Source organism: Rhinatrema bivittatum, chromosome 2 (genome assembly GCF_901001135.1).
Source record: "Rhinatrema bivittatum chromosome 2, aRhiBiv1.1, whole genome shotgun sequence".
NCBI lineage: Eukaryota > Metazoa > Chordata > Amphibia > Gymnophiona > Rhinatrematidae > Rhinatrema > Rhinatrema bivittatum.
In genome coordinates this window covers 195,695,824-195,710,179 of record NC_042616.1, presented here as the reverse complement: position 1 = coordinate 195,710,179, position 14,356 = coordinate 195,695,824, and the positions used below count along the sequence as shown (strand labels likewise).

Sequence of the window (14,356 nt, the reverse complement as noted above, 5' to 3'; positions counted from 1 at the left end):
TACTCACCTCTATACCATATTTAAACAGCCAGCGGCAGGAAAATCCCCATGGCCCCTACGGATGATGTCATCGCTCCTTGCCATGTCCAGCCCTATAAAAGGGCTCTCTTCCACTTCCTCGGTGCCTTCACATGGATCCTCATGGTCGTCTGTGCTTCCTTCACCATGCAAGGCTCTCCTTGGTCTTTGCCTGTTTTGATGGTCTTCATGTTAGATGTTCCTGGTCTCTTGTGAATGTTCCTGGTCTTGTTCTTCATTGGAGCTCTTTTGTTGTCTCTCTGGTGTTCCTGATGTTCCGTGTTCCTGACGTTCCGTGTTCCTGACGTTCTGTGTTCCTGATGTTTCATGTTCCTGAAGTTCCTTATTCTTGATGTTCTGAGTTCCTGTTGTTCCAGTCCTGGTCTTGATATTCCAGCTTCTGGCTGTTCGTCCTACTTCCAGGTTTCTGTTACGTTTATCAGTTGCGGGAGCCACCTGCAACTGGCAGCACTCACCCCTTCGCTGCTGGAGAGATGCCTGGTGAGCTCATCGCTTTGCTACACCAGACTAACACAGCTATCTTTCTGAATATCTAAATTACATGGCTACATTAGCAAAAAGAATGCCACAGGAGCATTTCTTTATATTTTTAATTGATAGTTCTGCATATTTTTTTCTTGGTACATACCACAAAAATGGGATGTTTCACAAACTATCACAATTTATTATATATACACCTTAGGGTCTTTTTTTTTGGTAAAGATTGTTTCCATTGACATTTTAGACTAGTTTTGAAAGGGAAAATAGGAGCACAATTTCACTTTAAAAAAATACCACAGGAAATGTACATAACATTCAGATATAAGATATGCAGCTACATCAGACCAGATGTCCATCAAACTCAGCATCCTATCTCTGAGAGTGGACAATTCATATCACAAGATCCTAACAGATCCCATAAAGTACATACATTCTTTGTTACTCACTCCCAGGATTAAGCGCTAGCTTTCCCAAGTCTACCAGGCTAATAATTGTTTATGGCTTTTTCCTCCAGGAAATTAGCCAAACTACTTTTAAACCAGATAAGCTAGATACGTTGACCATATCCTCCAGCAACAAATTTTATTTTATTTATTTTATTTATTAATTTCTATACCGGCTTTCACGACCAAAGGTTGCATCAAGTCGGTTTACATTTAACAAGTCGTGTAATAAACATAGAACTAGGGTAATTGAACTGGTGCAGAAAATAATAGTTACAATGAACAAGGAAATTACCAACTGGGATAGGAGGAGAAAAGAGAAAAGGGACAGGAATATTTGCATAGTAAAATGCATTTACAGTGAATATTTACATAGTAAGCAATAAAGGATCTGTGTCAAGAGGATTGTGTGTTGAGTGATTGTGTGTTGAGTGAAAAAAAATACTTTCTCTGATTTGTTTTAAATCTGCTGCCTGTTAGTTTCATGGCATGTTCTTAATATGGTTTGAAAGGGTAAATAACTGTTTCCTATTTACCTGTTCTATTCCAAACAACAGTGGGCCAATTTAAAAGGAGCTATGACAAATAGAGATGTGAATCGTGTGCCCGATCGTCTTAACGATCGGGTTCGGCTAGAGGGGGGAAAAAATCTGATCGTGGGTGATGTGAATCGGAATTGGTTCCGATTCACATCGTTATTTTTTTTGTAGTGAGGCCCGACCCTTTAAAATTAACCCCTTATCTTCCCCCACCCTCCTGAACCCCCCAAAACATTTTACGATTACCTGGTGGTCCAGTGGGGGCGCGGGGACCAATCTCCCACTCTCGGGCCATTGACGCTATTTTGGCTGCCACTCAAAAATGGCGCCGATGGCCCCATAAAAAGAAAACCCACCCGACCCTTTAAAAATGACCCCTTAGCTTCCCCCACCCTCCCGAGCCCCCCAAAACATACCTGGTGGTCTAGTGGTGGTCCCGGGAGCGATCTCCTGTTCTCAGGCCGTCGGCTGCCACTCATAAAGATGGCACTGATGGCCCTTTGCCCTTACCATATGACAGGGTATCCGTGCCATTGGCCGGCTCCTGTCACATGGTAGGAGCACTGGATGGCCGGCACCATCTTTAAAGATGGCAGGGGCCATCTTTACAATGGCGGTGGCCATCTTTAAATACAGCGGCGGCCATCTTTAAATATGGTGGCGGCCATCTTTACGAAGGCGCGATACAATAGGAATTCTCCCAATTTATCGTCAAAAATCGTAAATCGGGGGAGGGGGAGGGGAAAGGGGAGGGCAGGAAAACGGCACACTAAAACAACCCTAAAACCCACCCCGACCCTTTAAAATAAATCCCCCACGTCCCGAACCCCCCCAAAATGTTTTAAATTACCTGGGGTCCAGTGGGGGGGTCCCGGTGTGATCTTCCACTCTCGGGCCACGGCTGCATTAATAGAAATGGCGCCGGCGCCATTTTGGTTCCTGTCCCCCGACATCACGAGTGCAGGAGATCGCTCCCGGACCCCTGCTGGACCCCCAGGGACTTTTGGCCAGCTTGGGGGGGCCTCCTGATCCCCACAAGACTTGCAATACGGCCATACGGCCGGCGCCATTTTGCAATACGGCACGAGTGCAGGAGGTCGCTTCCGGACCCCCGCTGGACTTTTGGCAAGTCTTGTGGGAGTCAGGAGGCCCCCCCAAGCTGGCCAAAAGTCCCTGGGGGTCCAGCGGGGGTCCGGGAGCGATCTCCTGCGCTCGTGACGTCGGGGGACAGGAACATTTTGGGGGGGTTCGGGAGGGTGGGGGATTTATTTTAAAGGGTCGGGGTGGGTTTTAGGGTTGTTTTAATGTGCCGGTTTTCCCGCCCTCCCCCGATTTACGATTTAAACGATTTAAAAAAAAACAAAACCGCGACGATCAGATTCCCTCCCCCCCCCAGCCAAAATCGATCGTTAAGACGATCGATCACACGATTCACATCTCTACTGTTCTGTTCGTACGTCTCACTTTGAATGTCAAAGTGGCCTCTCACCCCCTACACTAATACCTATACCTCACCTCGAGTTACTAGGTGGGCCTCCCATAGGGATACAAATACTTATCTAGGGAAAGGGCATTGTGGCTAGGTTCTCTCTTGCTCTCGCTCTCACTCTCTCTCGCTTGCTCCCTGGGACCATTAACAATGGTCCCCCAGTGGTTGTATGCAGGAAATACAACAGGTATGGCACTTATCACAAAGTCTGAAAATGTTATCACAATTTGCGCTAACTTAGCTCTTTGCCTAGGTAATATTTGCAATAAACTGTATATTAGCATAAAACACACCACTTTTGCTATCACATGCGATACTTATCACATTTTGATAAATCCAGGCCTATGTTGGTTGCCTTGCCTACATCCTCTGGCATCAAATTTATTGTACGCTGAGTGAAAGATGCTTCCTATGATATGTTTTAAATTCACCAGTTGCCAGCTTCATGGAGTATCCCCCTATCCTAGTATTATTCACTTGTTTCTTATTATTTTATTCCTTGTAAGGCCTTGGGTTGGATGCCTAATAAATACTACAAATAAGCAAACTATGATAAAAAAGCACTTGCCCTTTTTTACTTACCTAAATATTCAGCATGTTCATATTTGCCTATGTACTAATGGCATTAACTGATTTTACTGTTAATGCAAGTTAATGCAGGCATTAGCTGATGCCCAGGTACTAAGGTCTGTAACATGATTAATTTGCATGTGTGTGTGCACATTACCGTCAGAGTTCCAGATGGTTCTGCCAATGCATCTTAACATTTTTTTTAAATGCAGGAAATTATGCAAATTACCTCTTTAGATATTGGCGCTGGATTTACTTTTCAAAATTGTTAGCTAAAATATGTTAAGTGTGAGCCTCCTGATGTGACAAAATCCTTCCAGAGCTATTGTTAATATTCTCACATTTGGAAAAATGTGGCTAGCCCCAGGTCTTAGCCTGCTATCCCCCAAATATACAGTTGGGCTTTTAATCCCACCCCCAAATTCAGTGAAGGTCATCTAGGTGTGAACTCCCTTCTCAGTCCTCACTCACCCTCTCTGCCTCAAGTCCCTTAAAGGTCTTCACTAGAAGGAGGGAGCCAGTGTTCCTTCTGCTGGCAAGATCACCAAATTCAAAGTGAGTGCTAATATTATGACCTGCATATGCTATGATATATACCGGTCTGAGTGACAATGGCACTGTTGGATTAGACGCTGTTACCAGTGGGAGAGAAACTAGCTCCTTCCTACCTATGAAGATTTCTAAGGGATCTTGAGGTATGACTAAAGTGTGGATTGTTGTGAAGCTTCAGGCTTGGATGCCCTTTTTAACTTCTGGGGAAAAGGGGTTGGGCCTAGAGGCTATTCTTTTCAAGGGGGAGGGTTGGACCATTTAGCATTGGAAATAATTGAACTGCCCAACGCAGCAGTAGTACCACAGCAGCAGTCTCTTTAACACAACCATGTTAATGTTTCAGAAGGTAGAAAGGGAAAAAACCATGTTAACCCATCCAAAAATAAAGTGTATTAACAGAAAGCTGTTAGTTGGGTGTAAACTGGGTTATGTTAACACAGTGGTTCTCAATTTGTGGCCGGTGGATCCCTGGTGATCTGTGAAGCCATCACAGAGGGGACCATAGGGAAAATAACACGTCTCTTCACAAAGCTGCACTCCTGGGGGAGTCAGTCTGGAAGATCAGTGGGAGCAGCAGCAGCGTAAGGGAAGGGGAGAGAGAGAGTTGTGTGGACAGGCTAGGAATGGGATCTTCCCGGTACCTTTAGATATATGAAAGCCCCTCTGCTGGGATTGCATTTTTGAGTGCAATTCTGGCAGCTCTCCTGGTTGTTAAGCTTAGCCATTCAGAAAAGATGGAAGGGGAAGTTTGGGACACTTACTATGGAACCAGGGAGAAGGTGTGTGTGTGTGTGTGGGGGGGGGGGGGGGCAGCTAATCTAGGACCTAAAAATATTTTTTTTATCAGTTTCAGAGGGATTGGGGGGGGGGGTTTGGAGGTAGGGTTGCCAACTGGCTCCAGATTTTCAGAACAGGTTGATCCAGTCCTGGTTTATCCCATTGCCTGCTGGGATTTATTCTGATTTTCCTTTTGTATTCCCTAAGAAAAGCAAGAGTATAAGTACCTGCATGCAGGGGAGTAAAAGGACTGGATCAACCTGCACTGAAAATCTGGAGCCAGTTGGCAACCCTAAGTGGAGGGGGCTCAGCCCTGCAGGGCCATTTGTGAAGTATTGAGGGTGGGGGAGGGGGGCCCAAACTGCACTTTTATTTTTAACAGTGCCTCTTAACCGAACATCTTAGAATTGTATCTATTTATGTGGCTAGTTATCCAGCCACACAGGATCAAATAACATTAAAACCTAACTGGTTATATTAAATAGCTGGATAGCTTTAGGTGAGTATATTCAGTGAGAGGTTTATTCCATTGAATATCTAGGACAAGTTATCCAGCTAATGTTAGCTGGATAACTTGTCCACTCACTTACTGAATATTGGCCTCAGAATATCCAGTGTGGGTTTTAGTGAAATATCAAGCTCCTGTAAAAGCCTAGAAGCCAATTTTCCTTAATGGCATAATCTGTTTGTTCAACAGGCATTATCACAGATTGCTCTCCTCTTGAGGATTTTCTATATTATCCTGACTTTGACCTCCATCGGATTCCTTGTGGAAGAAAGGCAAGACACGAAACACTTTTTTTGTTTTAAGATCTCCTCTTGTCCTACTGATAACTGCTATCAATTTAGATCTATTAGTTTGTACCTTCTTTTAATTCTCAGAGCTATGGTCCCTGTGGAAGCAAAACTGATATGAAAAGATCAGTTACTTCAAATGAAAAACCATAATTTACAAATTTGAATCTCTTTTTATTCATTTATATGATTATTAATGATGTTTCTTCCTTTCATTGTATCTCAAAGGTTGTAACAAAGAATAGTAGTATTTCTGAATGTAAGCATCTGTTATTTTCTACAATTTGCTTTCACTTTTATGTATGAAATTAGTGTAAACAGATAGAAGAATACTCATGGGCCAGATTTAGGAAAGGTTTGCAGTGATGCAACACTTTCTCCCTGCAGCCCATTATGGGGTTAGTCATAACCATAGGCAGCCATTTACTATCCCCACTTGTGCTAACGCTTTAATTTTACTGCCAACATAAACAGAAATGTGCCAAGGAGCACCAGGAGGTGCAGGCACAAGTCATTTGTAATTTATCAAAGGGTTATACTGAGGCAGTTCAGTATAATTCTTTAATAAAATATCACAACAGGGAGCTGACCCAGTATTGCTAGTAAGAACATGAAGGTCTATTTGGACATTTTGTGGCAGGGAAAATTGATCTCTCCTAAAAGACTATGTCAGCAGTATCTGAGGTACATTACCATTAATATGTGTTTTCACCAAAACCAGGTAATTTTAGAAAGCAAATAAAAAATCATGAGGGTAATCAGTAAGCCGGCGAGCAGACAAGTTATCCGGCTAACGTAACTGGATAACTTTAAATATAACCGAATATTCTTTGGAATACTACCAGTTAATTATAAAGTTATCTGCCAATTAAGTGGCAAACTGCTAGGAAAGAAAAAAAGATCACAGGCCTACTGGTCCAAACGCACCTCCTCTTCTCCCTCCTACCCTAGCTCCAGAGGCTCAGCTCTGCTGGACCGAGCCTGCAATTTCTCCCCTTAAACCTCTTTTCTCTATTTTTTTAAAAATGTACAGATTGGGACCAGTGCCAGGCTTAGCCCCACCCCTCGCTTCCTGGTCTGATTCAGTTTTTTTAATATTTAAATCTCCTGGGCCGTGCTCTTCTCCCCAACCACAACCCCAATCCTAATCCTTACCCTCCCACCTTCCCTATACCCTCATTTTAGCAGAATCCTCAGCCTGGATTGCAGTAGCGGTCTATTGTGATGTGTGTCCAGCACTTCTGATGTTGCTAGCCAGCTGTACTGGAAGCGCTGTGCTGGGGTGGGGAAGGAGGGGTATCTGTGTTTTGTCCAATAGGCCTGCAATCTTTTTTTTTTCTTAGCAGTTCATCCCCCAGCCATCAATATATGCTGATAGGCTGTCTAGTGTTATCCTAATAATTTATCCAGCTAACTCCAAATAGATCGGAGGAGGAGGTTGAGCATGACCATGCAGGCAGCGCTGAGGGAGAGCAATTGGAGTGGGAGATGAAAGCATGGTTCAGGGACCTTAATCGGTACATTGGTAACACTAAAAACAAAATGCTGGAGGTGATAAATAATCTGTGAAGGGAATTGAATGAAATTGGTTTCTACTAGATGGATGACGTTGAACAGCAACAGGAGATCCAGGCTGCCTAAATTGAAAACTTGCAGCATGAGGCTGTGGAGTTGAGGGAAGGGAAGGAGAAATTATGCACTAAGATTGCAGACTTGGAGGACTGAGCGTGCAAGAATAATTTGCGCATCAGAGAAGTCCCTGAAATGTAGGTGTATGTGGACTATGCTGAGGTGGTGAGGCAAATATGTAAGGTCTTGATGGTTGGAGCAGAGGATTCGGAGGTGGAGGAGCCTGTGTTTCAAATTGAACGAGTGCTTTGTTTGAGGGGACTGAAACGCGAGAATCTCCCAAGAGATATTGTGTGTGTTAGAGATTATCAGTTAAAAGAAAATGTTTTGGTGACAGTGAGAGCCGGTGGAGCCTTTCAGTGGGAGTACCACAAAATTTAGTTCTTTGCAGATTTATCAGCTGTGAGGTTTGCTAAGCACAGAGAAATGAAAGAGACTACAGATACCTTGCGATGTGACGTGAAATATAAGTGGCTATTCTCCTTCAGCATCTTGTTTACTATTGACGGGGAGACTTACAAAGTGAAATCTGTTGATGAGGCGAGAAACACACTGCAGAAAGTGGGATTACTTCGGAACCCGATGGTGCACCTGCTACAAGATGGAGCAACTTTGGGACTGGTAACACCTGTATGGAGCCACAAGGTTTTTGCACAATGCAGAGGGTTCCAGTGAAAAAGCGAACTAGTACACAGACTCTTACAGTCCCGGTTGCGACCGGGGCCTTACCTTCACTTCCTCGGTCTCGGCGGCGCAGATGTTGGTGGTGCGCGCAGGAAGGGGGCTGAAATAGCCCGCCTCCCGCCACGCGACGCTCTGCCCTTTTCGATGACGTCAGACGCCGTGGGGGATTTAACCCCGGCGTCTGCCCCTGCTCGGGGCCTTGCAACCGGGTTCCACCGCTGTCCCTAGTTGCTCCAGGCCCCGAGGTGTTCTACAGTGCCTGCCTGCCTGCTACAGTTCCTGCCTTCCTGCTACTGTGGTCGGGCCCCTGCGGGGCCCTCCCGGGGGGGCTCCGGTCTCCACCATGGTTCCTGCTACAGCTTCCGAGTCTTGCTACAGTCCCTGCCTGGTTCCAGTACCTGTCTTGCTTCAGCTCCAGTCCGGTCCCAGTACCTGTCTTGCTTCAGCTCCAGTCCGGTTCCAGTATTTGTCTTGCTTCAGTTCCAGTCCGGTTCCAGTACTCGCTTTACCTGTCCTGATCCACTACCCGCCTAAGTCCCAGTGGCCGGGCCCCTACGGGCTTCTCCCGGGGGGGGCTTCGGCTTCCAAGGGTGAAGTCACCTAAGTCCCAGCGGTTGGACTCCTATGGGCCCCTCCCGGGGGAGCACCAGATTCCAGGGTGAAGAGTATCGCGTACGTCCTGCCAGATATCCGCCTCCTGACCTGCTCATAACATGCAAATTTTCTCTCATGCATATTCATTGTGGATATCCTGAAAACCCGACTGGCTGGGGGGGTCCCCAGGACAGGGTTGAGAAACACTGCCTTAGAGTATCTTGCGGTAACGGGGGGCAGGGGGACGAAGAGGGGGGCGGGCCTACGAAAGCCGGCAGCCATCGCACCACTGCGGTGCGCTGGCTGCCGGATATCTGGCTGCGGATGGCGCTGGCTGCGGATATCTGGCAGGCGCGAAACTGGCGGCGATAAGGGTCCTTTCCTTTCACCACCAGCGATGCGTCCACAGTGTCAGCCCCGGAGCCGCCCCGACTCCTCCTCTTCCAGGACCTACTCCGCCCCCATTTAGTGATCGCACGCGAAAAGTCCCTTTTTGTGTTCAATCACTTTTGCAAATGACACCCTTAGCCAGCTATTTTATCTGGCTAACTCTGAATATCAGAGTTAGCTGGTGAACTTAGCTGGTTAACTCATCTCCTCCCTATTATGCCCCTAGTTTATCCGACTAAATTCTATCCAGCTAGAATTTAGGTGGATAAGTTCCAAAATCTTCATTTAGTGGATAACGTCTCAGTTATTCGGCTGAATCCATTTGAATATGAACCTCTAAATCCTTCATTGCTTCAGGTACAAAATTAGATTGTAAACCCTCCAAGGACAGGGAAAAATCCTGCTCTACCTGAACGTAACTTGTCTTGAGCTACTAAAGAAAAGGTGTGGGCTAAATATAAAATTTTTAAAAAGGCAAATTGAAACACTGTGTTAACCAGAAAGCAAAAGCATCATTGACTTAGTCACTGACATATCTTAATTGGGACTAAGTTTCACAGATAGGGCTGCTTTTCCTAATGTTGCCTTAAAATTCAAAATTCAAGGAATAAGACTATAAATCTGAATTGCCATTTCAAACTGTGTGAATGGGGAAACTTTTAAGACTTAAGATGGCACTGGTTATTTTTTTACTGGAATATCAAATGATACACTAATTTAATTGCTTCTGAGGGTGATTAAAACCCCATTATCTCACTTGGTGGCAATATGGTTACTTTTTTATTTGTAGCTAAGCTGATATCAGAAAACCATGCTTTTCAGACTGGGGGTTCACATTTAATTGAGGTTTAGTAAGTTTTTATATTTAGAATGGCATAACCCTGAAAGTAATGTCATTAAAACGGATGAGGTACATAATATATGAGTGTCTTAAAATAAGGCTCTTAAGTTGAGAAAGCATTGGTTAGCATGAAAAGTCTTTGGGATTTGATTCTTTTCCCTTTCCTGTAGTAAATTGTTTCATAATTTTTTCAGTTTTCTCTAAAGAGATTGATTTTGAATGATATAGCTGCCAAGTGCAAGGTTCTTGCTTTCTTCTTCCCCATCAGAGATTTTTATATGAATTAAGAAGTGCAGAATGGGAAAATAAAACCTTGATAAGTCTGTCCACAGCTCTGTACTGTGCAAGCTACAAAAAAGTAGAAAAGAAGCAGGTAGCATACAGAATATAAGTTTGAATACAACGTTCCTCATATTTTCATGATCTACTCTTTCCATAGGCCCAATGCAGCTATCCTGGAAACAGTACGTTGTTGTACCTTTCTGGTTTTACACAAATATGGTTTCCTAACAACAGATATCATATCCTTGGTATTGGTTTATGAGGTAAGAAATATATGTATTCATTATTTATTCATGTATTATTTTTTTTTTTTATAGGTAATTATATATTGCTTTATCTATTGTATTTATTTTAAATCTTTTCTATACCGTCGTTAAGTTAAATACCATCACAATGGTGTACAGGAAGGCACATAAAATAATGATGATAAATGTATAGGAACATACATTCTAGACAGGTGCCATTAAGATTTGGTTACATAGTTTTATGATTAATACTATTTGGTGAATGAGGTAAATCTTGTCCTTTTATACAGGTATCATTTTATTTACAAGTATAATTTTATAAGTTGTATATTTTATGTTAGCAGTAAGGTAAAATAATAAAATGCGCACAACTTAGGTGCTGTGTGCAGAGGTTCTACTGCCTGTCCCCTTCTACTTTCTTTTCCCCATTCTCTTTGTGATAGGCTTGTTTAAAAAGCCAGGTTTTTAAACTTTTTTTTTAAAAGATTTGATGTCTCTTTGTAATCTGATCTCAAGTGGCATGGTGTTCCATATTATAGGTCCTGCTAATGATAGTGCCCGTTCTCTCACTTGGGTTAGTCTTGCTGTTCTGATAGAAGGGTCAGTTAGGAATGCTTTGTTAGCTGATCTCAGGTTTCTATGTGGGACATGTACACTTGGTGCTGTGTTCAGCCATTCTGCTTTTTCATTATGTATTAATTTGTGTATGGTGCATAGTGTTTTGTACTGCATTCTTTGCTGGATGGGTAACCAGTGTAATTCTGCTAGAGTTCCAGTAATGTGGTCTCTTTTTCTTTGGTGGTTTTATTTGTTATTACAATTGGTTGAATGTGTTTCACAACTGCTTATTAGAGGAAAAATCTATATTTTGATGTATTTAAATACAGAAGGGGATTTCAGAATTCACAGTCATTCCATGCATTGAGAAAACGTAGTGTTTGCAAAGTTCATTAATTTGACTGGTTTGAGAAGTGACATAATTGGAATGTTTTCTACCAAACCAGTGACTATAAAACCTTGCTTTTAATCTCAAAACCTTACAGTAAGCATATCTGCCTTCCAGTAAGTTTTCCTATTCTCTAAAGAGAAATATTTCTCCATGGGTTTGACTTCTTCGTTGATCATTTTACTTATGATCACCCAGAAATCAAGGTTCATCTCATCAGAGCAGTGTTTGCTCAGGGATGTTATACACCGTTTGCCTAGCACTGATTGATTTTCATTCTTCCCCCTTCCGCCCCCACCGGCAGCGTGACATGTTTATGTTCACCTTACTCTTACCTTAAATCTGCACTTAGCTTTCCCTAGTATTGTTCCATCCCAGATCCACATGGCACTTCATAAACCACTCCAACCTCCATCACATCTCTTAGGGCTTGCTTTTCAAAAGCATTTACAGGCTTAAAAATAGCTTTTGCACATGTAAATGCACTTTACCTGTGTAAGTGGGCTTTTGAAAACCACTACAAAATATGTCATTCAATTGTCCATAGGATTTACCTTAAGAGGTAATTTTCAAAGGAGATACATGTGTAAATGTAACATTCTATTATAGGAATTTTCAAAAGCCATTTCCCCGGGTAAAGTGCATTGACATGTATAAAACCCAGTTTTATGCATGAAAATTCTTTTGAAAATTACACCCTTAGAAGGTCATTTTCAAAGGCTTATCGCGTGCGATAAGCCTCTATCGCACACGAAAAGGGCCTTTTCGCGTGCGATAGCATGCTGGGGGCGGAGTCGGGGCGGCGAGGGGGAGGAGTCGCAGCAGCGAGGAGGAGGACTCGGCGGTGTTTTCGCTGGCGGCGATAAGGTTAGTAACGTTATCGTGGCCAGTAGCGCGCCCAATAGCACCACCTTTCACGGTGGCGCTATTGGGTGTGAAAGCTGGCAGCAAAAACACCGCGGTGATGCAAAGGCTGCTGGCTTTCGCAGGCCCACTCCCCGTTTTTGCTGGATTCGCCATTCTGTGATAGAATGGTGAATCCAGGCCTTAGATGGTAACTTTCAAAGCAGCGCATGGGTGCACATATGCACACGTTCATCGGGTCGTGCCCAGGGCCGCAGCTATATTATGACATCCATGCGTATATGTGCGCACGTTACAAAATGGCCTGACCGTGTGAACATGTGCTCAATTTTAAGTGGACGCGTGTCTGTCCTTGCAAATGCCATTTTTGCTGTGAAAGTGGGGGAAATTTAAAAGGCACACATGCCATTGCCATTGCCAGTTTTCTCAGTTCATTCCCAGTTTCCCAGGTAAGGAACAGGACTTCTAAACACCCCCCCTCCCCCCAGTTTAATAGCCTTTCTTCTCCCCTGTTAGCCTTGATCTTTAAAACCCCACTGATCTGGCTAGAATTTTTTGTTTTACAACTCACATGTCATCCATAGCAGAAATAAAGTTACGTGGCAGAGGACCCTGGTGCGTGCCAGCGCAGTAAGGGGTAGATTTTTAAAAAGGACGCGCGGTTTTATAATATGCACACGCCGGTGCATGCATGTTATAAAATTGCGGGTGGTGAGCACAAGGGGGGCAGACATACACAAAAATTGCACGGCGACGCATTGTCCAGCTTCCAAATTTCCCTCCCAGTCCATTCCAGTTAAGGAGCAGTCTGGGAGGGAACTTCCCTACCCCCTACCCTAACCTCCCTTCCTCTTCCCCTATCCTACCTGCCCCCTATCCCTACCCTAGGTACTCCTATATTTTTTTTAATTACCTTTTGCTCCTCCAAAGGTGCAGTAGCAAATTGTGTGCACCGCACAGCGGCAATTGTCCGCTGTACCGGGCACATCTAGCCCCGCCCCCCGGACTGCCCCTCTGCCGAGGCCCAGCTCTTATGCGCGTATCGGGTTATGTGCGCGGCCGCATGCGTAACCCCTGTTTTTTTCGCGCAAGGGCCATTAAAAATCGGGCCTTAAGTTTTTACGTGCAAATTTCATGTAAACTCCCAGAACGGCCATACCCTGCCCAGACCACACTCACACTCACACTCACGTCCCTTTTCGGAAACATTTTATTTGTGCACGCAGTGGTATGTATGCGCGTATACCGGCAGCTTTTAAAATCTGCTCGGTTTGCGCTAGCCTGACATAATTGCACATCCCTTAATTAATGTGCACGTCGGGCTTTTAAAATTCACGTTTTAGTGTTTAGCAGGTATGAGGCTTGTGGTTTGCGAGATGGAGTTTGGAGAAGTTTATGAAGTACCATACAAGTGCATAACAAGGCATAAAGCAGGAACCAATTATTTTGGTGCATATTTAAGCAATTCTGCTTTGTTGGTGATGCATGCTTCTCTTAAAAACAGTTCTTTGAGGCAGTTTTCCTTAAAATCATTTCCTTAAAAAAAAACAACAACAGGATGCTGTTATACATTTTTTATTTCCAGTAGGAAGAAAAAATAAAACAATGAATTGTAGCCCAAGATTTTGAAAGACATCGTTTAAAGAAAAGATGCCAATTCCATTGCTTCTTTCCTGACAACGGGCAATATTGCCATTGTTTTTTTTTTCTTTTTCCTACAACAGGAAATAATAGCAAAACTAAGTTTAAAGCTCATTAACAAAAATCTAGGCAAATTGTTTCCTAGCATGGTTACTAGACTCTTGTCATTTCCTTGATTTAAAAAAATCAAAGTTGTTTTTTACCTCTTTAAATCAGTGCCCACCATCACATAACTGATATTAAAGCATTTAAACATTTTGTTAGTGAAATGTCTGATTGTTGATGTTATTTTCAATGTGTACATATGTATCTCCAGAAAGAGAGAGAATTTTTTTAGCTGCAAAAGTGTTGCCCTGCAGGGTGAAAATATGATTAGAATGCATGAAATTGAAATCTCAGGCTGTTGTATTCTTAATATTAAGTCAGTATATATATTAAGGCAAAATATATTGGAATTCAGAGTTGCAAAGTTGAACTGCAGAAATAAAACAAAGATTGTAATGAAGTATTGCTCAGAGATCAGAGTGCCTGCAGCAGATAATATAAACAGAAGGAA

At 43.4% G+C, this 14,356-nt stretch overlaps 1 protein-coding gene across 5 annotated transcripts in view; it reads left to right on the top strand.

Annotated features, from left to right (window-relative positions):
* Nucleotides 1-14,356, top strand: part of AGMO (alkylglycerol monooxygenase) — a 672,742-nt gene that overhangs the window by 387,348 nt on the left and 271,038 nt on the right. For all 5 annotated transcript variants that reach the window (XM_029589002.1, XM_029589005.1, XM_029589006.1 and 2 more), the window contains 2 exons: nucleotides 5,587-5,669; nucleotides 10,262-10,367. In XM_029589002.1, coding sequence (XP_029444862.1) covers nucleotides 5,587-5,669; nucleotides 10,262-10,367 — 189 coding nt within the window. The remainder of the gene's footprint in view (nucleotides 1-5,586; nucleotides 5,670-10,261; nucleotides 10,368-14,356) is intronic.